The following is a 22,528-nucleotide window of genomic DNA, read 5'->3' as shown; positions in this document are numbered from 1 at the left end:
ACTAGCTGAAAAATTCTTTCAAATTACAGCACTCGCCATCAATTCAAAAGTTAAAAGTGTTCCTTTGTTGCAGTGAATCTCAGTGCTGTATTAGTAACTTCACCAAATTGATGAACGGCAATTTTAATGTGGTTTTTTTCTTTTTATTTTTTTTAAAAAAAGCTGTCTTTCACTAAGATGATGATTTCTGTGCCACTGGTGAATATTTCTCAGCAGAAGGCTGTTAGTGTATCTAAAGCCTCTACTTGCAATGGAATCGGTTGTAACGCTCCTTTTTTGATGTTGACTCAAGCGTGCCCTTGCTGAGCCTTGCAAATTCACCTGTAAAACCGAGCGGTTGTTTGAAATTGCAGCACATGAACAGAGTTTGTACTCTGATGCTACTTAAGAAAGAACAGCCCTAATTAATCTGGGAGACTGGTAACAGTATTTTAAAGACTTTTGAAGGTTGTCATTGTTGTGTACAAAATCTGAAAATACAGCTGCTTTCCACTTTATCCTTACTACTTCTGTTTTTCCCTAATTCTAGAGTTGGTCAGAGAGGGGCTGGACTCTCAGCCACTATTGCTAGAAGTGAACATGAGATTTCTGAAATCATTGATGGACTCTCTGAGCAGGAGGTGAGGCTCTTGTCTGTACTTTGCTGTAGCAACACGGCAAATGACTCCATATCCTTTAACTGGCAGTGAAAGGTCTCTTTCAGAGGGTTTGGGTTTTTGATAAGAGAAACCTTTTTGGGCTGGTTGGAGGAGTCTATGTGAAGTTTGGCTTGAAGCAGGTCTTACAAATACTTTTCTTTTAAGGGTTACGTTTCCTAATTGTATCTGTCCTAGATTTTTCTTATGTGTCCGTGTTCATTGCAGGCTTGCTACAAGCTAGTTTTTTACAGCTCTAACAAACATGTGAAAACTCTTCCTTTCTAAAACCCTGTGCCCCATTTTAGTTTTTCATCATTTGGGACACACTTCCCTTTAGCTGACTGTGTAAATGTTCATTGGGATAGTCATAACTTCTAGAAGAGTTAAAAAGCGGACAAAAAGAAGTTTCAAACTAACTGTGAACGTATACTGTGGTGGAGCTTTAAAGAGTTGTGTAATTCGGTAACTGTGAACATTAGTAGCAACTTTGTGTATTCTTTACTTTTTCTTTTATTCTTTGCCTGTAGAATAATGAAAAACAAATGCGTCAGCTCTCTGTCATTCCTCCCATGATGTTTGATGCAGAACAAAGACGAGTGAAGTTTATTAATATGAATGGTCTGATGGAGGATCCCATGAAAGTTTATAAAGACAGACAGTTCATGAATGTCTGGACCGACCATGAGAAAGAGATTTTTAAGGAAAAGTAATGGGCTTTCTTATCTTTTATTTTTATTATGTTGCTAATGAGAGTTAAATACCTAACCCCACAGTAAACATCAGTTCAATAGGGAATGCTGAAGCTTTTGCGCAATAATATTTGATGATGTTCTTAGTTGGATGAATGAATTGCAAAAGTTTTAGACTTCTCTACTTATTTTTCAAGTGAGTAGGCTCACATGCATTTAGTCCTTAGATAAGAAATTCTCTTAAAAATACTTTAGTTCTGTGATAAGATTAAAATGAGAAAAGTAGGTATATGATCTCATTATATCAGCTAATAGCTAATTTTAGGTGCTTATTTCTAAATTTGCACAATTTGAAAACTGGGCTTTTTAGACTAATTTCAGTTGTGTAAATCAAAGGCTTGCTGATGGAAAAGATTGTTTGGAAGACTGCTTTGCGTATTTGATCGTGAATTATGGTGTTAAACTTAAATAATTTCTGATTTATAAAAGGTTTGTCCAACATCCCAAGAACTTTGGTCTAATTGCTTCCTACCTGGAACGAAAGGTAAGATCTTTTTTAATGTAAGTAGAGCCTAGGGTGGGATCCCTAACTTTCCAAATGTAAGTCATTTATCCCAGCATCGTTTTCTCTTCCTGGAAAAAATTTTAGGTCTAAAAAAAGTTACTGCTTTCACAGGATTTTGTAATAATTGATCAGTAACATAATCAGTGCATGCAAACATCTGACAAAAAAGTTAGTGAAATGACACTATTGACAGCAATAAAAGAAAATGGCGCTGCTTTTGGGTTTGATTTATTTTCTTTTTGAAGCAGGTAAGCTTCTTTAGCTCTCTCACTGTTTAGATAAGGACATAATGGGCTCTGCTGAGCCACTCTGCTAACTCTAAGAAATCTTGCCACCCATTTTCCAGTCGGTGGGATCCTGCTGCTGGCTGAATTAGTTGTTAGAACTAATTCTAGTCGTTAGAACTGATTTGGCAGACCAGATGTAAGCAGTAATGGCGAGTTAGGATTTCTTAAGGCTTACAGCAGCATCTTGAATGTATACAGCTATTATGATAAATAAAAGCTTTCAAACTTGCAAATTGTCTAGTATAGATTAAATCATGCAGACGAGAGTAGCTGAGGGATATCATACATACATGGGACCTGTGTTTAACGCTACGATTATGTGCATAGTTATATTGTTATATTTGTGTGTGAATTGGCTTCCCTGCTGAGCAAACAAATCTAATAGAGTTTTATTTCAGTCTAGGGACTGAAGTGTTGAGAGAAATTAAATACTAAAACCGTATTTTTTTTTTTTTATACCAGTAAAACCTAATTATTTTTTTGCTTTTTCACTTTAGAATGTTCCCGACTGTGTATTATATTATTATTTGACCAAGAAAAATGAAAATTATAAAGCCCTTGTGCGAAGGAATTATGGTAAACGCAGAGGAAGAAACCAGGTATCTGAAATTTATTTGTCACTTGAATATTGTTATTTTATTGTTTCATATTTACAGCTGTCTTGCTATCTGATATAACAAGTATGGGGAGGGGAAGGAAAAATAATTATTTTTATTTTACTACATTTTTGCCCTTTTTAAACTTAAGGAATTCTGACCTCAAGGGTGTTCTTGGTTAGTTTGCTTTTAATTCTGTGGAATATATTCTTCCTTTGCACGTTTGTGACTCTTTTTTCCTATACGAAAATTCATTCCATTTGAGGACCCTGCCATAGACATTGAAGTTAACATTAAATTCTATGTTGAAGCCAACAGGAATTATGTTTAGCGTGTGATTTGCAGTGGAAAATATATAATCACTTATTATGTCAATGTTTGTCAAAAAGCAGAAATTAATAGGGATCTTTATTTCGTGGTCAGGCTCAAAGTCAAACTGGAACTTAATAGCGAAAAGAAAGAGACCAATTTAATGCATGCAAATAAAAAAAATTCTGCTGATCCAGGAAGTTTTCTTCTGGAAGTTTTGGAAGTCTTTGGAGGGGAAAACAGCATATTATGTACAAAAAGCATATAAATACATATAAAAACAAAAATTAAGAAACAGGTATTCAGGAAGTACTGAAAATAGAATAAAAGCGATGTCAGTGACGAGGTTAGGAAAAAAGCTCATATATGAAATAAAGTACCTGAAGAGAGTATTAGATGTAACAACCAAGCCTGCAGGTATTTCGAGTTAGTATCCTTAAAATTAATCTAACAGCTGGAAACCTGTATGGATCGATGTGCTGAAGAAATACCCAGTGCTTTGTTGGAACTGAAGCTTGATGAGGGTGGGAGGGGACAGTCTTCTCAAATTCAGGGTTTTAGAAATCTGCAGATATTAAAATCTGAAGAGCTGTGGGTTATTTGATTTAGTCCTATCTCAGCAGCGATACTAAAAATTGCTGAGACTTCAAGGTATTGTGACTGCGCAAATCTGTACGGAACTGCAAAGCAGCAAATCAACTAAATATTACACTTCAGGATATGTGAACCCTGTTTTCTAATAACATAAGTTTTCTGAGAGTCCCAGCAATAGAAATATAAAAGAAACTTGCTGCAAACAGCTTCAGTTGATAAGATGATCCTGTTTGCTAGAAACAGTCGTCGTGGCATGCTTCTGTGATGCTGTTGTACTTAAACCTTTTAAATTATAGTTTGGTGTTCTAAGAGAAGAGGTCAGGTCACAGAAGACTTACTTGTCTGTACCCCACAAATTATGGATTGCCTATGGATAAGGTCACTTTCATTCTGAACAGGATTTAGTTAGAGCTTCTGCTTTGACCAGTTGTGAACTGCTGTGATGGGTGAGAATACTGGAAGCATCCTGTATTTTGCCACAACTTCTGTTAGACTTCTTAAACCTAATAATGCTTTTTAGTAGAAGTGTATTATTGTGTGACTAGTGATCGTGAAAGATTCCAATGAAAGTATGGATGTATGGCAAATACAAAGAAGATGGAAATAAATGAGTTTTTGTCTAAAATGTAGACAATCACTGTGGACACTAAACACAGATAATGCTGCCATTTTAAGTGAATCAGTTTCATATTCCAGTATAAAATGAGATTGGTGTGGTCATAGTAAATATACATAGGTTGAGCAATATCTTTGCCATGTGCTGTTCTTCTGGAGCTCTTCTAAGAGTTGCGGAGCCAGAACTGGCTCAAGCTGTAATGCAATGTAACTGTAAGTTTTGAGATATTCCGAAGATCATAACTCTGTATTTAACTGTCTTTCAGCATTGTTAAACTTGAGAGTATTGGAGCTGGTAGAATTCAAAATTTGAATGGATTTCTCAATCCATAAGTTGTTTGCTTTCCTTGGGCAATGCATATAAACTCGAAAGATTTTAATTACAGCCTTGTACACAAGGGCATAGATGCATGAACTTAGCTCACTCTGGAAGGAAACCCAAGCTGCTCTGCCTGACTTTGGAACTGCTCCTCTGAATACTGATTTATACTCAAATTACTAGCTCTTTTTGAATTTTAACAGAGTTGTAGGTCCTAGTTGCTGGTTGTTGGTCAGCATTAAGTACTACAGCAGATCACTAAACTTTGGGCAACTGCTAGAAGGTTCATGTGTTGGACTTCATAGCACTGAAGAATGCTGAGGTGTATTTGCAAGGAATACGCTAAACATTCTAAATGGGAAACTTTACCATTTATGGAAGTTTAAATTCAGAAGTATTGTGGTTAGTGTGTTTAATAAAGTAAGGAATTACATGGTACCAAAAATTGTATTTGTATTTCTTAATTTTATTAATGATTAATTAGCAACATCTCTAACAGCTAGTAAAAAAGCATTTGAGAGTGTTGAAGTGCCTTGCTTGCCAGAATTTTTATCTTAGAGTTGCAGATTGCAGTTCATCCCCCCCTTTCCCTCCCACACCCCAGCTTTGTGGGGAGCCGATATTTTTCATATCTCAGAGCAACAATGTGAAGCTTCTTTGCTGATGGGCAAACGCAAGTCCTGTGAGACTTGTGATGTGCACCAAGATGTGCCTATGCCGATAACAGGTGCGTCAGCTTAAACTCTTAATAGTTCATATATTTTTGTGAATTAGAAGGCAAGCAAATAGAATATTGTGGTGAAGAAGATACTAATGGTAATGATGGTGAAATCCTTCAGAGAATGTTGTGAGTACAACTTGACTCAAGTTTCAGTGTGGAGGCTTTTACTTTAGAGAAGATGAATGCTGGATTAAAGCATGTCGTGTTATGAGACGTAAGGTTTATTGAATTCTGATACGTTTTTCTCCTCAAATAGGTCTAGAAAGGCCTTATTATAAAATGCTAGCCAAACCGTTCCAGAACACTTAGAGGCAACAAAACAAGCGTGTCTTAAACCAAATGTGACTTTTCAAACGAAGAGCAAGTTTCTAAAATAGTATTGGAAGAACGCGTGGGTATGTGATGCTTTTGCATGGATTATAGAGAATTCCTTAAGTAACTGATGGAATGGAGGTTCTCTCCCAGTGAAGTTTTCCGTTGCAATCTGGTGGTGGTCGGTGAGGGGGGTGTTTCTGTGCCTGGCTGCCTGGGCAGCACAGGCAGCTGGCGGTGGCCGGAGCCGTCTCCTTTCGCAGCAGGTGGAAGGGCCCAGTGATGTGACTAGACAGAAATTCGCTGTATGTCTGTGACGGCCAATCAAGCCCGGCTCGGTGGGGATTACCTCGGGTGACCCCGGTGAGATTAGAAGGTTGTATGTGAGATGGGCAACTCCGCCGTAGGCAGCTTAAGTGGCAGAATGACACAGTTTCCTGGAATAAACACGTTGCTGGGTCAGGCGGCCTCTGCGAAAGAGCTGTGTGATGTCGGTGCTGGAGTGGGGTTTGTCCTTTTGAATCGTGCCCCGAGTTAAAGCCCGTCCCCTTGCCTGGATAGTAAAAGTTTTAATCAACAGATGAATGTGCAGGTACGTCGCTGACTGAGGCTTCAACTGTTTTAAGGTTTGTGTTTAACCTGCACTTGACCTATTGATTATGAATGTTAAGTAAATTAACTGTGAAATAGAGAACCCTGTTATTTACAAAGTGTGATGATGTTAAGTTAGCCAGGCAAAAAGAACAGGGTATTTTCAGCAACTGTTTTGTAAATAGATTATATGTAAAATACAGCTTTTTATTTTTTAATTTTTTTTTTCTTCTGAAAATGCAATTTTAAACCCCTTGCCTTTGAGGCCAATCTATCTAGCACGATGGAAATAATTTATCTTAGCATGTCTCTGACATCTTGCTTGAAGGAAGTTTTTGCATAACCAAGTAGTGCCAGGGTCTTAAATGCTAATAATTTGCAGCAAGATGATAGTGGTTAATGTTTGGGTTTTCTGCTCCAGTTCACATTATTAAAAAGTCAAAAACAAGTCCTTTTTGTGACTGTTTCCAGCCTCAGTTTTGTTAGTGAAACAGTGACACCTGCTGCTACACTTAGAGGAGGGTTGGTTCCTCTGTGGAAAGGAAAAGCCTATTTTGAGGAATTTTTCAGTGAATTGTAAAATCTGAGTTAATGAAGTCCTAGAACCGCAGTCTTGTAGGTCTTTGTTCTTGTCTTTCCGTGAATTGCCAAGTGTCCTTGGGTATTTATTTGAAAGGTAGCTTTTATATAAGTATTATATGTATTTTGCTTTTTTTAAAGTTGACTCAGAGTTTAATGCCCAGTAAGGAACAAGTGGGTTCTGCACACACGGAATTTTTGTGGAGAGCACCTGGGTATTGTGGTTCTGAATGGGTGACTGGGTTCTGAATGGGTGACTGGTCCGACAGAGGTGGTTTCTTTAACCCATTCAAGCCCCTTCAGTGTCAGCTCCAGTGTGTGGTTCCCTTGGTGTGGCCATATCTGACTTCCCACCCTCTCTTGCATTCCGTAGTTTCCTATGAAAATATATTTAAGGCAGAATTTAAACTGTGATCATGCGTTTTCAATAAACTTACATATTTTCAGAGAGGAGGAGGAGCACTCTTTCTTCCTCCTCCTTCTCCCCTCACCATTAACTGGAGTCGTGCCCGCTGTAACCTCACCTGCAGCCTTGGGCTTTCTTTTCTCTTTCTTCTTGTACAGTGCCTAGTACAGAAGGCTTGGATTTTTCTGGGGCACTGGGAAGATCACCTTGTTACAGATACTATTCTGGGTGCATGGGCAGTATGGATTAAGCTCTAGATGCTTGATGCGGGTTGCTGGCTTTTGAGGCCTGTCAGGAGAATTAATTTATTTACCATTTGCTTCGTGTAAGGGTTCTGGGAGTTTGGGGAGTGGGTTACATGGTTTATTTAGTAGCAGAAAACTACTGCTTGGTAATTTAAGCTGGAGAGGAAGGAGTTTGCAGCCGAGCTGTGGACAGAGATACTCGGCAGTGTTGGAAAGCAAGATGGTTTGACCGTTTGCAGATATATCATTGTGGGTGGCAAAAACAATGTTTAGACTCCTAAATACGTTTAGGGATGGTTACAACAGTAAAACTTAAGTAAATCTTTTCTATAGTTACATTTGACAGATCTTTCCTAATACTTGGGATTTTTTTTCTGTATGAGCAGTATCATTTTTTTCTAATGCTTTCTTAAAACATCAGAGGATATTTGGCCTGTCTAATGTTAGGCCACTGCTAACAGCCAAGTCAGGCAGGGAATGCTGAGGCTATTTTATTTTTTTGTGTGATAAGGAATAGCAAAAACAATGCCACAATTTTTTCTTCTGTTTCTTAGTTTATTTTTTAATTATTTTTTTTTTAGCAGCTGAAAGGGGTCATGCTGGTAATTCTATGTGATCACATTCAATAACAGAAATTTCTTCCATTAGTTCCTGTTTGAAGCAGATTGTATCTTCTGGAAAGTTTAAATCAAATTTATGTGCTTTCTGAAATGAGATACTTGCACGTGGTAGCCGTCTGGATTGCTATGAAAGATAAGAAGTGAGAGTCCCTTAACAGACAATGCGTAAATACTGTTTTGTGCAGTTTTCCTTAGTATAATTATGAGTAATGGTAATTCCTTTGTCATTTGTCAGTGCTTATGTGCTTGTAAAACTATCATTTCAATAAAGACTATAGTTCAATAAATAAATAAATAATTCTAGGCTATAATTTTTCTTCCATAGATTCACTGGAAACATAAGTCTGAAATCCATAATTCTGAAATTTTTTGAATTATATTTCTTAATTACTAATGACGGTTTTGAGAAGATGGCGTAGAATTGGTCATAATGTTCATGCTGCAAGATCTTCTGCTTCCAAGTTGTGAGCTCTCAGGTTTCACTATTTTAAAATGGACAATGTTAAAAATAAAATTTGAGAGGAGTGACACCATTACTACGCGAGGTGTTGGTCAGACCTCTCCAAGCACTTTTAAAACGTAGCTGTTCATTTTTAGTGACCTACAACAGCACATGTATTTGTCAACACATGTACGTGTACATTATCGCCTCTGTGCTCACACTGCAGAAGAAGCCTGTGCCTCCATGGAATTTATAAGACAAAATACCGTATCTGAATGGGACAGCTGACCAGAAGAAACACAAGAGAAAACAAATTGAGAGGTTCTGAGGATATATACAGCTAATAGATAGAAACTGCACATTCTGTGGCAAAGGGGACTTCTGAAGTCTGGGAGATAATGCTTGGAACATCACGTTCATTATGATTTCAGGGTGCAGATGGGTGTTACAGTTTTGGGCAGAGGCGTTTTACTGTTGTGTAGACCAGTGTGCAGTGACTGTAATTTAAAATATTATCCAGTGGGAGCATCAGTGTTTCTGCTGAGTACAAGTTGCTGCACTTAGTGCGATCAGGTTGTTATAATGTGTAAATCTCATTTCATTTCAGCAACAAATTGCTCGTCCTTCTCAAGAAGAAAAGGTAGAAGAAAAGGTAGAAGAGGAAAAAGCAGAAAAAGCAGAGAAAAAAGAGGAGGAAAAGAAAGATGAGGAGGAAAAGGACGAGAAGGAGGAATCTAAGTAAGTATATGTACTGAAAGTGCATTAATTCACGCTAGATTGCAGTTTTTTGCAAAGATCAGGCCAGGATTCGCATTAATCTGACTGTGAAATCTGGACTGAAAACTGTTCCTAGTTAGGGTAGGTTTTGTGTATAAAAATTTTTTTGGACATACCAATTTCTCTGCTTTGCTGAACTAATCAGACTGATGGAAGAAGCCATAGGATTACTTTTTTGCACATCTAATAATTTTCACACCTTGTTGGTTTGGGTTTTTTTCATATGTTCTATCCCAGTATTCATACTTTCTTTGAAGTTGATAATATCATGTATCTGTGTTGCTCTCTAGCAAGTCTAAATTGTGGGCAGTAAGTGAATTCTGTTTCACTTAAAGGCGTCTTTTGGGTTTGTGGAGTTTTGTTTGTGGTTTGGTTCGGGTTTGTTGTTGTTTTTTTGGGGTTTTTTACATCCATATTCAGGAATATCTGCCCATAACGGCTGTCTGACTGTGACTGAATTATATTTTAACTATTCCCAGAGAGAATACCAAAGAAAAAGACAAAACTGAAGTTGCACCAGAGGAAACAGAGGAAAGGGAGCAGGCCACTCCTAGGGGCCGAAAAACTGCCAATAGTCAAGGTCGTCGGAAGGGCAGAATCACCAGATCAATGACAAACGAAGCTGCACAAGCAAATGCTGCTGCAGCTGCAGCCACTGAAGAGCCACCACCGCCTCTTCCACCCCCACCAGAACCTTGTGAGTAGCTTTTATAAGACACTCGGGGACCCATCTGGTCGTCAGGCTCTTCACTGACATAAGGCTATTTTCTGTGCATGCAGTGCACTTTTTTTTTCTTTTAGTATTATGTCTTTATTCTTAGGCCTGCTTATAATTTTGTGTGGTACTGTTAAACTTTACAAGTGTAACTTCATGAATAGTACATGTGTAATCAGATGACTCTGTTAGAACCACATGGGGGGAAAAAAGGGCAGTTCAGCCTTTCTGTGGTAACTGCTTTTTTCCTCTTTGCAGGGTTAACGATGGATCTGTAGAGATCCAAATGCCTTTGACACAGATTGACTTACAGGCTGTAGCTCACAGAGGTTATTGTTAAATAAGTAAGCCTGATATTTGGGTACTTTAGGGAGTTTTATAATCTGAACTAGATCCTAGGTAAGAGCCTTCTTTGAAATAAAATGTCACTTTCTCGGCAGGTATGGTTGCAAAAGACTACGCTGTCTCTGGCTGCCTGTCTGAAAAGGCTGACATGATTTGTGGTGCAGAAATACTAGCAAACAGTATACCCCTTGTGCGTAGTAAATAATTATCCAGGGTGGTGGGGCCGTTTTGTTTTTTTCCTGCCGTGCTCTGCTGTGGCAGTTTGTTGCTCCCAGCTCTTCAACTGGGCAGTTACAAGCAGCTGCTATTTTAGAATTGCAAAAACTCTTCTGTTGCTCAAATGTTCCGCATGTCATAAAGAACAGAGTAAGTGGGCAAATTAGTTATCATTTAACTGTAAACATCAGATGGTGATAGGTATTCTTGCTCAGTTGATTTTTTTTCTTTTTTTTTTTTTTTTTGGTCAGCAGATAGAGTAAGCAATAGTGGTCTTCGATTCTGTCTTTTTTTTTTTTTTTTTAAACCATTTTTGCAGAGTTTTCTGGAAAATCCAAAATAACTTTTCAGTGGATCAGATACCTCATAGTGTCCTACTTTTATTGTTTGTTAGTGGAAGCTGTTGAAGGGTCCGTGTTGCATGCTATGTGTAATGGCATATTGTATGAAAAGGAAATGGAGGCTGTTGCAGCTTAATGCCATTCAGAAATTTAAACAGAATGATATAAAATCCAGAGAAATTAATGAAAAGTATTTTGCATTGAATCATACTTAGTTTCCTGCTTGGTTTTACTTACTGGTTTTTTGTTTTCCTTTATTTTTCTCTGTCCGGTAGGAGACTCAGTGAATACAAGAATAGTAGATTTCTTGATACCCTCTAATCGATAAAAAACCATTTCAGTGCTTTCCTCAGCAGTCGGTGAAATAAGGTGGAACTAGCTTATATATAGCATGTTGCATTGCCGCTTTTAGTAGTTGATGGTAATCGTTGACAGTTTAAATACAATTTTAGTGGCAAATACATCTAAGTTACTTACAAGTCTTCCTTAATAATTAATAGACAGATAATTAATCACAGTTCTGTAGGCAGAATAGTCTTGAATTGTGCTGCAGTTGTGGTGGTTCCTACTATATCTCTAACTTGGTTTAATGGAGACTGACTACTTCCCACTGAGAAGAGCAGCTTTCCCAAATGACTTGAACAAGCCTTAATGTAAATAGATTAATTGACTGTGGGATACATGATTGGTGCCATAATAGTGAATCCTGGTCTCTTCTCTCATCAGTGTCTTTGTTTCTCTTTAAGCTTCTGCGGAGCCTGTGGAAACATCCCGCTGGACAGAAGAAGAAATGGAAGTTGCTAAGAAAGGTAAACCTTGTGAAGCTTTTGACTTACTTCTGAATACTTGAATTTACAATATTATCATATTTTTTTTTGCAGCACTACACTGAATGAATAATTTGAAATTTGCTGCTTTTGGGTTTTGTTTAAAAAAAGCAAACGTCTTTAACAGACAAAATCGGTTTTTTGAGACCCACATTGACTTTTTTCATATGGGCTGCTTAAAACTGTTTCCTGTTGTACTTGCTACACCGAAGTCTGTGAAACAGATGTGAAGGTGTTTGTCATATGTAAATTTTCAAAGTAATGTGTTTATAAGTTACAAAAATTTCTTTTGTGTAAGACATTCTTTTCATGGAAAAGGTAATCTAGTTTATAACTTGTTTAGTCATTTGGCAGATACTATCACGTGCAAATCTTATGCATAAAATCAATATTTTAGCAGAGGTGTTACATACTAGCCACAGCAAAGAGTTAAATTTGAAGGCTTCATAGGCAGACATTCAGGTTGACACAGCTTTTTTTCACCTCATAAGTAATTACCAAATACATTGCCATAATGAGAGTTCTCTTAAGGACAGAAATACTTCTCTATCTTACCTTCCTGTAGACATTGTTTCATTTATTTGGGTTTGGATAGCTGAATCATTTATCATAGTAAATATTGGTTCTTATTTGTTTGAACAGGCCTAGTGGAGCATGGACGAAACTGGGCAGCAATTGCCAAAATGGTTGGGACAAAAAGTGAAGCTCAGTGTAAGAACTTCTATTTCAACTATAAACGGAGACACAATCTGGACAGCCTCCTCCAACAGCACAAGCAGAAGGTAAGTGCAGTGGACATTGCATATTTTGCAGGGCAAAACTTGGCATCTTTCTGAAGCCATTCACGGTTCACTAAGACTTTTGCTGTCACCACTTGTTTCCTTTTCCACTTGTTTTTGTGTTGTGACATAAATCTAGAAAAGGCAGCTGATGCTCACTGACCTGTGATACTAATCAGTTCTTGCTTTAAAATGCAATAGAAAATTTTCTATCAGATAGAACACTCAAGCCTGAAGAATTCCTTAGTGCTCTGAAAACCACATTCCTTATCCGTAGACCAGCAACTGTAGAAGTTCAGGTCACTGCTGTAGAACAGTTACCTTGAAACACAATAAGCAGTAACCTTACGAAACAGAGCAAGAGAATTGGTAGAAGACCAAGAACTGAAAGATTTAGGGCATCTAAGGTAGACTCCTGAGTGTTAGAATCCTCTAAACTGTGGTGTTATCCTAGTCTTCTCTCAGTGAAGTGAGGACCATCAGTGTTTGTGTTTGCTGCAGTAGTTCTGTTGTTCCCCAGACATATCTTGGCACAGTGGTTTGTTCCCAAACTTATTTTTCATCAGAGCAGCAAAAGCTGGCCTGAAGTTGAAAGGGTGTGCCCGTGTGAATGATTCTGTGCTAAATAGATATTCTCTGCCTTTCATTTCAACTTCAGATTGATAAATGAGAATGCATGTAAAAGGAAGTAATACTTGCAAATTTTCGGTACAATGTAAATGCCATGTCTTTGTCAGTCTTCGCGAAGGCCCCGTGAGGAGCGAGATGTATCACAGTGTGAGAGTGTAGCTTCAACTGTGTCAGCTCAGGAGGATGAGGATATTGAAGCATCTAATGAAGAAGAGAATCCAGAAGACAGCGAAGGTAAATTTTTCTGGGAAGGAAACTTGTGCGTGTACAGAAATGGACGTATGTTTTGTGCCAATTATATGCTCAGAAAGCTGTGTTCCACTCCATAATGTAGTGCTCAAATACTATGTTTCAGATGGATTTTAGCAATTGGAACTCACTTCACCGGTAGTACCTGGAGGGGGGAAAAGCATTTTTAGTATAGAGCAACCTTAAGATGTTATTGCTTAGTATCTTGAGATACTGTGACTTTGCTATCTTCTAGAGGATAAACTGACAGCACCTGGTCAAAAAATTGTGTGTGTTGAAACAAGTTGAGTCAAAGATATGTAACCTTTCGTAGTTGATAGCAAAGCTTCAGGCAGGCAAATTTAAGCGTTGGGGTTTTTTAAATGTGTTGGTTGCAACTGCTAGTAATTATAGGCATTCAACATCAGTCAGTCTTGGCCAGCCAAGAAGCTATAAGCAATAGAATTTATGAACGATGAATCAGAGAATATGGCTGAGTCTTGAGGAGGTTTTTGGTTGCGTTTGTTTTGTTGTTTGGTTTTTTTTAAGCTACAGTATGTGTGTGTAATCTGGCAAACTGTCCATTTCTACAATAAGTCAAAATTAATGACTTGTTTTACAGATGGGTAGGTTAAAATTGATGGATTCTTATTGCATCCGTTTGTTCAACAAACATTTTTAAAATACTGATGTAGTTCTAAGGAGCAAAGATTCTTATTGGAAGATAAGACTTGAATATAAATCTATGTTCTATATGTTGCCATAGCTTTTCGTAAATGTTTTTATTTATCTAGAAGCTATTTATAATATAATGGAGTTCATGAACTAGGCTAAAAAGAGGAGGAAGGTTCTTTATGGCAAGAATCAATGCCCTTCTTTAACTGGTATTTAGCAGTTGATGCTGTTTACACCTTTCACAGAGCAAAGACAACATTTTCAAGAAAACAATGGCGATTCACAAAGGAAGTAAATTAGAACTGTTAACTTACAGCGAGAATTGCAAGTCTACCTGTCTATAAAATGTGACTGATTTTGATGTAAAATCAGTGTTTTACCACTTCTGCCAGTGATGCCTCTGAAACATGTTAATTTAAATCATTAAATCTGTGCCTTAGCTACTGTGAATGTTGACTCTAATCTTGTATGTATAGAAGTACCAAGTCTCTGACATACGCACAAGAGTTTACTTGGCTGGCTCTCTGTAAGATCAAAGATAGCTAAGTAGTCTTATTTCTGTAATTCCAGTCTCCCTCCTTAACCTGCATCTGTTGATTTTTGGTTACTCTCCCTTTGTGAGTCAGCTCTTCAGGGCAATTGTCTTGTTGTGTTTTGGGACAGCAGACATAAATTTGATCGAAATTCATCGAAGCCTAGTTAGATTTCATTAACGTTGAATCTTTACACCAAAAAACTCTTTTTTTTTTTTTTTTTTTTTTTTTGTCCCCCCAGGTGCTGAAAATAGTTCTGATACAGAAAGTGCTCCATCTCCGACTCCGGCAGAACCTGCTAAACCAAGTGAAGAAACTCCATCCGAGAGTTCTGCTTCAAAGGTAACTACTGAGGCAACAGCAGAACAAGAATCTACTATCAAACCTGCAGCCAGCACGTCTCCCTCCTTAACAGCCCAAAGTGTATCAACAGCTGAAAGTCAGAACCCTGAACCACAGGTTAAGGAAGAAATAAATAATGAGGCAGAAGAGCCTATGGAAGTTGACAGTAGAAGCCATCCAGTTGAAGCTAAGCCTGTGATTACTCTTCCAGTGCATACCAAAGTAGAACCTGTAGAGACTGAAATGAGGCTGCCAGAGAATATTCAAGTGAAAATAGAGAGTGATACCAAAGAGAGAGATATGGAAAAACCCAAGGAAAAGTCAGAGCCAGAGGAAATGGACTATAGTTTGTCACAACAAGTTAATACAGCACGACAAGAATCCCATTCAGATAATGATTCGAGTGCCACCTGTAGTGCTGATGAGGAGGTTGATGGAGAACCTGACAGACAGGGGTGAGTTTAATTGTTTAGCGTTCAAATTTTCCCATCTTTAAGAAGTTGTTTAAAATTGTATTTTCTTAACAGTCATCCAAAAACTATCGACGTTGTTATGAGTTTCTACTTAGGGAAAGAATTTCTAAAGAGTTTTTGCTAGAAGTGCAACAGAGGGAAATGTGGATTTAAAATGTTGATGAAAAGCCAAAAGAAGGGTCTTCTAAGGCAGGGGTAAAGCAAGATTCTATGGTGACAGGCTGACTAGGTAGGTAGCAAACTAGCACAACTACCTGGAAAGCTAGAGAATGAGGGAAATCAAGCCATCTGGGATCTGTTCAGAGAGTGGGAATTGTGTTAAACAATTACCTGGAAAGGACAGCAGCTTACTGAAACAATGAAGATTTGCCAAAGCAAGAAAAGAGATTCAGGATGCTTGTGGAGTGAGTTTCCGTGATGAGTAGCTCTGTGGTACGTCTGGTGGGGAAGGGAAGATCTTGCCGCTGCAGGATTTTCTGATACACAGCTATTTAAAAATCGGTGACCAACTAAAAAATTTAAGTAGGTAATGTGGGGGATATTTGTAAATGCCCCCATCTATCCACTAAGAAGCTCAACGCTGGTTGTGCAGCTGGATCGGTACTGAAGTTCTCTGGTTTGGTTTGGTTTTGTTAGTTTGTTGCTGTTACACAATACTTAAGAACAAATCTACACATTCAGATGTAGATTTGGAATAGTTTTATAGTGTGATTGGTTGGTGTGGGGTAGTACGTGGGCTCTTCATTCTCTTTAATGAATATAGAGCCAAAAATCTGCAGATGGAGTTGTTTTAATTGATTCTTGCTCTCACAAACTCAGTTTAGTAGAATGCAACCAAAATGCCTTGAATTTGACAGAGGAAACAGACTGGATATATATTTTAGTAGGAGATGAAACTTGCTTTATAAAAGGGAAAATCTAGGGGCATAAAATATTGATATTTTAGTTACCTTTAAACACTTCACATCTATTTGCTCGTAAAACGTCTAGAGTCCTGTACCCATTGCTGTCATTGAACCATATTATATCAATCAGTAGAACTGAAACTCCTGAAGGCTATTATTAATAAAGTAGTGGAAGTGTTTCTCACTCTTACCAGTCAGTGTCTGTAAATTAACGGGCAAGTGTCCTCAGAAATGGATGACCTCGTTCTCCAGAGCGTACGGTGTCTTCATGCAAATAATAGTTCCTGGGAACTTGGCCTTAAGCGCTGGATAACCCATGTGTCCGTTTAAAGCCCTGTATACTCAATGCTGCGTGTCTTTGGAATCATTTTATTTTGGGAGGGATGGCTGGCACCACTGATGATTCATATTTGAAGTCTTTTTTACTGTTCTGCTGGTGTAATTCCTATATAACCATAGCATAGCGTTGGAGACGATGCCCCCTCCCTCCCAGTGGTTTTAATATAAACACAGTACCAAGGAGAGACGTTAAATGTCAAAAGTATCCAGTATCGTCGTTCTGCATGTGCTCTTTGGAAGAGTGCAGTTGATGGTGTTTCTTGCCTCTTCAGACACCATCTTTCCACTTCACAAACATATTAGCCCTCCATGTCAAAGCAGTCTGTTGTACACTACTGTTTATTTATTTCTTGTGGACTAAATATATCTAATGTTTCGTATCTGTTTTTTTCAAAGCATTCTTTATAAAGAAGGTTGCGTTCTTGCAGTACTGTGCATATAGGAACAACATTATATAAATTTCTGGTTTTGGAGATTCTGAACACTTCTTTTGGAATTTCTGTATTATAAAAATACAGCAGCATCTGTTGCCTATTCTACCAGATGTGCTGTGGGGCAAAACACAACATGATTCTGATTTTTTTTTTTTTTCTGATATTTGTCCAGTGTGTTAAATTTGTTGGCTTTTTGAAGTGGAGACGCATACTTTTGCCTGTAAAATTTTTTGAGATGTTTAATTTCAGTCCTTTTTGGTGATATTTTTCCCTTCTTTCTATCTCTTTTTCCAGTATCTTCAGCAGGGAGTCAAAGCCTTCGCTGTTAAATCCCACTGGGTCAATACTGGTATCATCTACAATAAAGCAAGGGCAGATGGACCTGCAACAACTTCACCACCGAGCTGCTGTCATACCACCTATGGTATGGAGTGTTTTAAGTGATGTTTGAAGCAGTATCTGCTGTCCCTAAAACTAGTCGCAACACTGAAGTGGCAAAAATCGTGAAACAAATGAAGAAATGTATCATTTGCTTTGTTATCATAATATTTTTGAGGGGTTAAGTAAGTGAAGTACAAACAAATATGCAAGTAATAGCTTAAAAACAGGTGTGGACTGTTTGAAACACTCATACATAGACTACAGCCGCTGCAGTGGAGTCATTGAGCAAAATAGTTACTGTAGTAAGTACCTGTATTAATGTGCCTGATGTTAATACTTTCCCCTCCTCGTAGGTTTCCTGCAGTCCCTGTACTGTTCCTGTTGGAACACCAGTGAGTGGTTATGCGCTGTATCAACGGCACATTAAAGCAATGCATGAGTCAGCGCTGCTGGAGGAGCAACGCCAGAGGCAAGAGCAGCTGGATATGGAGTATCGAAGTGCTGTAAGCCCTTGTGGCACTTCCAAGAGCCCTAGTGTTGAGTGGGAAGGTAGGCATTTTCACGTCTGTCATGGAAATAACCCTGCATTTTATGTCCACCCGTTACATTGCTGCCTTGTTTAAGAGTGACAGTTCAGCATAACCATAATTAACCATTACTTTCTGATGGCATTTGATCGAAGGAACCTGTCTACTATACAGATCCTGCTGCAGTTAGTGTTGGGAGAACTTGTACGTTGTAGTCCACTTGGATAAGGCAGAAAAACTGGCTCCATTTATGTGAAATCCCCAAATGAATTGTTCCTACAGAGAGAGATTCAGAAAGATTAAGTGTGCAGGTGAGAGGACCCAGATCACCACGTCTTCTGGGGGAGCTCCTTTCAGGAGCTTAAGGTGAAGATGAGAGAGAATTACTAAAGGAGTACGAGCACAATTATGAGGAGAGTTTTACTGCACTGAGTTTGTACATGGACACTGAGTCCTGGAGCAGAGCACAGAAGTATGGTACAGCTGTCATGCTTTAGCCTCTCTGTTTGCAGAAGGGCTGTGTGAAAGGTTCCTTCTCTTGGGAATATGATGGTCGGTTGCTTTTGTATATACAGAGGATACTTGGAGGCAGGTTTTGGATTGAATTCTGAAATCTGGACCTGTGTTTCCTGAATGTGGCTCTTGGCGTGATTTTCATTCTTTGAGCTGAAATGAATTCTATCAACAGCTTGGAAATTACAAACAGATTAGCAGAAGATTGCTTTTTTTTTTTTTGTGCAAGAAAAGCATATCTCATGGGAGGCCCAGTTCTGTACTAAGCGTGTAACTTTAGCCTCAACTTTCTGTACTAGGAAAGGAATGGGTGCCCAAACTGTACTTTGTAACAGGGAAATGAAATGAGTGAGATTGATGTGCTGAATGTTACAATGTTAGAGATATCATCACAGTTGCATAATTCTGAGTTTTTAGATTTTTATATTCTTGTGTGTTGTTTCTGCAGCATTAGCAACATAAAGTATCATGTTCTTGGAAACTTGAGTAGTCTGTATTTAATATGCATAATAATTTTAAATTATGTTATGAAAAATGCTTCACCTTAATTACTTTTACCTAAGTAAAATGAAAGAGACAACCTTTTTTTTTTTTTTTTTTTTTTTGCCTGTTCAAATAGTGAGAAGGGAGCTTGTAGATTTGTGGAGGGAAGGGTAAGATTGTGGGTTTTGGAAGTTGCTTCTTTAGGTAGAAAGTCTGGGGTTGCTTAAAAGTACTGTTTAACTGCAATACCACCTGAATAACTCTTGGCATTGGCAGTACGGTATTAGGAAGTGTGGGAAAGTTCTGGGGTAAAGTCTCTGCCAGCAAAAATCAAGGTGGTTATTGAGGCAGACAGAGAGGGAGGGATAACACGGTTAATGTAAATGGATTCTACAAGCCTGGACGTCTTAATCTGAAAACTAGAAGAGGCTGAGTTGTCATCACATCATTATGGCAGCTGCTTCCTCAGACACACTGTGCAGATGAAGCTTGTCCACCCACTGCTGCGAGCAGCAGAGAGCCCACAGACTCTGCAAAAACCTTGCACTGCATAGGTCAGAACACTGCCTCTGTTGTGGCGTGTCTTGTCAGACTAAAGGGCCTGGTGTTGAATTGGCTTATGACAACCTACACAGTACTTTACCATGAAATAAAATGGCAAGGATCCTTTAGAAAGCTATTATGGGATGACTAGTGCCATCTTTCTTTTGACTACAGAGGTTAAAGATGTAACTTCACTGGAATAGACTTGTTCTGGCTTGTCATTTCGAATACTTAAATTGTCCATTGCCAAGGGAGAGGAATTTGTGAAGTTCTGGTACTGGATTTTTAATTTCCTAAACTCAGTAAAAATATATTTTCCCTTTAAACACCATTGATGGGCAAGATTGGTGTTTGAAATTTGATTTGTAACTTCTCTGGGCAAGCAAACAAAGAAGGGAGGCTTTTTGTCTGGTGGGATTGGCATGTAGGTCTGGCTGAACTTACACGTAAACCTGGCCAATGCACAGGATTTGGAAAGGAACCTTCTTTAAACGAAACCTTTTTCAATAGTAGAGCTTTCACTTAAAGGATCCAGATACTGTTTTTCACATATAGGAAGCATGAGAAAGTTTTTCAAAGCTTTGGATATAGAAGTATATACGTAAGAGCATATTAAACTAAGCTGTACCTTAATACTACTTTTTAATTGAGACATTTGTACCTGATGAGTACATCTGACATTGGAGTAGACCCTTTGTTAAAATTGTGCTGTAAACTGGACCTTTTGACTTTAATTTCTAATCCCAGGGTTCTTTTCTTTCTGGTAACTTTAACCTTCACAGGAAAACCGGTGGCCTATATGCCTTATGCTGAGGTCAAGCGAGCAATAGAACAGGAAGCACAAGTGCAGAACACGGCAACAAGGTCGGCATCACCATACAGGCTGTCTCCAAGAGAAGTCAATAAAGCCTCTCCCCAGCCTGATATGAACGCAGCTCGCTATAGTGTCCCGCCAGGTAAATATTTTGTTACGTATCATAATGATATGTAGATACTGTGATATGACACAGTAGTCACAGAGTTTTGTGACTTGATGTAGTATCAAATTGTTCTCTAAACACTTTGTGAATTAACAAAAGAAGAAAATAGATTATTTTTTTCTCTTTTCTGTGTAAATAGGTGCTTGGTATTTTTCTAGCTCCAGTGAGGTTGTATTTTTGGGTTTTGTTGCTGCATCAGCTGCATAACATGTATTTTATTAAGCAAATAGGATGATCTGAAAAGCGTTAGAACAGCATAGGGACGAAGTCATCAAGAGTTTTTCAGCTTAATACAAGTACCGTCATATTCATGGGTGGCCTTTCTTATGAAGGAGGGAAGTTGAGGAAGAGAGAAAGCTGCTATCTTTGGCATTCGTTTCTGACTGTAATTGCTTAATATTATAGTATGAATGTTTTATAAAATAGTGAAATAACAGACAGATCTTAATTGTGAAACTTGGATTATTGCTTTTTCCTCCAGAATATAATGTCATGCTAAGAAAAGACAAAATTAGGGAAGCTTAGATTATACTTGACTCAGTTGCATTCTATTTAAAGAATAGGTACTTTTTTCAAAAATAGGAAAACAGCACAAAACTTGCATCTACCCTGGGCTGTTACTTTTAAAAGCTTAGTTTTCAGAGCCTGCAATTCTACAGTGCAGCTTTTACTGTTTCTTTTTGAACTTTGCTGCAAGGTTAAATATTCGAGGTAATTAAATATGCAAGGTTGTAAATACAGCTAGATAGCTTTTGGGTATTGTGAGACAATTCCCATCAGAAATTGAGATGAAATGTGCTATTTCTGTTCCTGTCTGTAACAACTCGTAGAGCTGAAACAGACTGTAATATTTAATGTACGATTTTTCCCCAAGTTCTCCAGCCAGCACCCCATCAAGTAATAACCAATATACCTGAAGGAGTCCGCCTTCCAACAACCAGACCCACCAGACCACCACCTCCTCTCATTCCATCCTCCAAAACAAGTGTGCCATCAGAAAAACCTTCCTTCATCATGGGAGGCTCAATCTCACAAGTAAGAGAAGTATTATTGGAAAATCTGTGCTATGTCAATTTTTTGCCCTTTCACCAACCTTCAACATCTTGTATTCGTTTAGGTGTTCCACAGTATTAACACTTAAGACCTATACATGCCACCTCTAAAAGTCCAGGAATTACAGATGCCTTAGAAAACAGAACGTATTGCAGTAATTTACATTTAGTAGCATGGTTGAGGATGTCCAGTTTAGGTGAACTGCATCTCCAAACAGTGACACTACACTCCTGATGTTCTGCACTTTGATACTTTGCAGTGAGGTACTGTAGGATTTTGAGATAGGATCATATTAGTATTTGCATTCTGCTTTAAACATAGATGTGAATCTTCCTTCCAGAAACAAGAATTAACACATAATATATTTGTTGTTTCAGGGAACACCTGGCACTTACTTAACATCCCATAGTCAAGCTTCCTACACCCAAGAAACAGCAAAGCCATCAGTGGGTTCCATCTCTCTTGGGCTGCCAAGGCAGCAGGAGTCAGCCAAATCTGGTAAGAAAAGAAAAGCTGATGTGTGGTTTATATAGACTGTTTAATGACTCATAATTAAAGAAAAAAACACAACAAACTTTTTATTTTTCTTCTTCTAAATAGCTTCCCTGCCCTATATCAAACAAGAAGAATTCTCTCCCAGAAGTCAGAATTCCCAGCCCGAGGGACTCCTGGTCAGGGCACAACATGAAAGTGTGGTTCGAGGTAAAGAAAGTCATACAGATTAAGAAACTTTGTCAGAGCCTGAGAAAACTGAGAGAATTAACTTCTAGAGCTCAAACTGCTGAAGTGTTATTTTTAAGTATTATTTGATTAATCTGCTCCCTATTTTCCGAGACATGTCATTTGTAGCTAGCTCCTCCTGTCTGCATGGCTCATTTAAAAACATTTGTTTCAAGGCATGCCAGTGTCAAAATGCAGTTGTTCACTAGAGCATGTGCAGAGCAACTATGTGAAATACCTA

At 38.3% G+C, this 22,528-nt stretch overlaps 1 protein-coding gene across 5 annotated transcripts in view; it reads left to right on the top strand.

Moving 5' to 3' along the window:
- The window catches only part of NCOR1 (nuclear receptor corepressor 1), a 74,206-nt gene that overhangs the window by 31,246 nt on the left and 20,432 nt on the right, over window positions 1-22,528 (top strand). For 4 of the 5 annotated variants that reach the window (XR_012588518.1, XM_074596149.1, XM_074596150.1 and 1 more), the window contains exons 11-26: window positions 530-620; window positions 1,166-1,344; window positions 1,817-1,871; window positions 2,677-2,778; window positions 9,136-9,266; window positions 9,785-10,002; window positions 11,669-11,731; window positions 12,392-12,531; window positions 13,266-13,392; window positions 14,836-15,391; window positions 17,382-17,511; window positions 17,822-18,017; window positions 20,317-20,490; window positions 21,389-21,549; window positions 21,945-22,065; window positions 22,168-22,269. Coding sequence is in view for 4 of the 5 variants with exons in the window: in XM_074596149.1 (XP_074452250.1) it covers window positions 530-620; window positions 1,166-1,344; window positions 1,817-1,871; window positions 2,677-2,778; window positions 9,136-9,266; window positions 9,785-10,002; window positions 11,669-11,731; window positions 12,392-12,531; window positions 13,266-13,392; window positions 14,836-15,391; window positions 17,382-17,511; window positions 17,822-18,017; window positions 20,317-20,490; window positions 21,389-21,549; window positions 21,945-22,065; window positions 22,168-22,269 (2,546 nt within the window). In the remaining variant the exon portion in view is untranslated. Of the gene's footprint in view, window positions 1-529; window positions 621-1,165; window positions 1,345-1,816; window positions 1,872-2,676; window positions 2,779-6,092; window positions 6,238-9,135; window positions 9,267-9,784; window positions 10,003-11,668; window positions 11,732-12,391; window positions 12,532-13,265; window positions 13,393-14,835; window positions 15,392-17,381; window positions 17,512-17,821; window positions 18,018-20,316; window positions 20,491-21,388; window positions 21,550-21,944; window positions 22,066-22,167; window positions 22,270-22,528 lie in introns of those variants that run through there. The other variant, XM_074596152.1, reaches the window with a different exon arrangement.

Source organism: Larus michahellis, chromosome 7 (genome assembly GCF_964199755.1).
Source record: "Larus michahellis chromosome 7, bLarMic1.1, whole genome shotgun sequence".
NCBI classification, from domain to species: Eukaryota; Metazoa; Chordata; class Aves; order Charadriiformes; family Laridae; genus Larus; species Larus michahellis.
The sequence above is the reverse complement of the archived record's forward strand: the minus strand, read 5'-3'. Positions and strand labels throughout refer to the sequence as shown.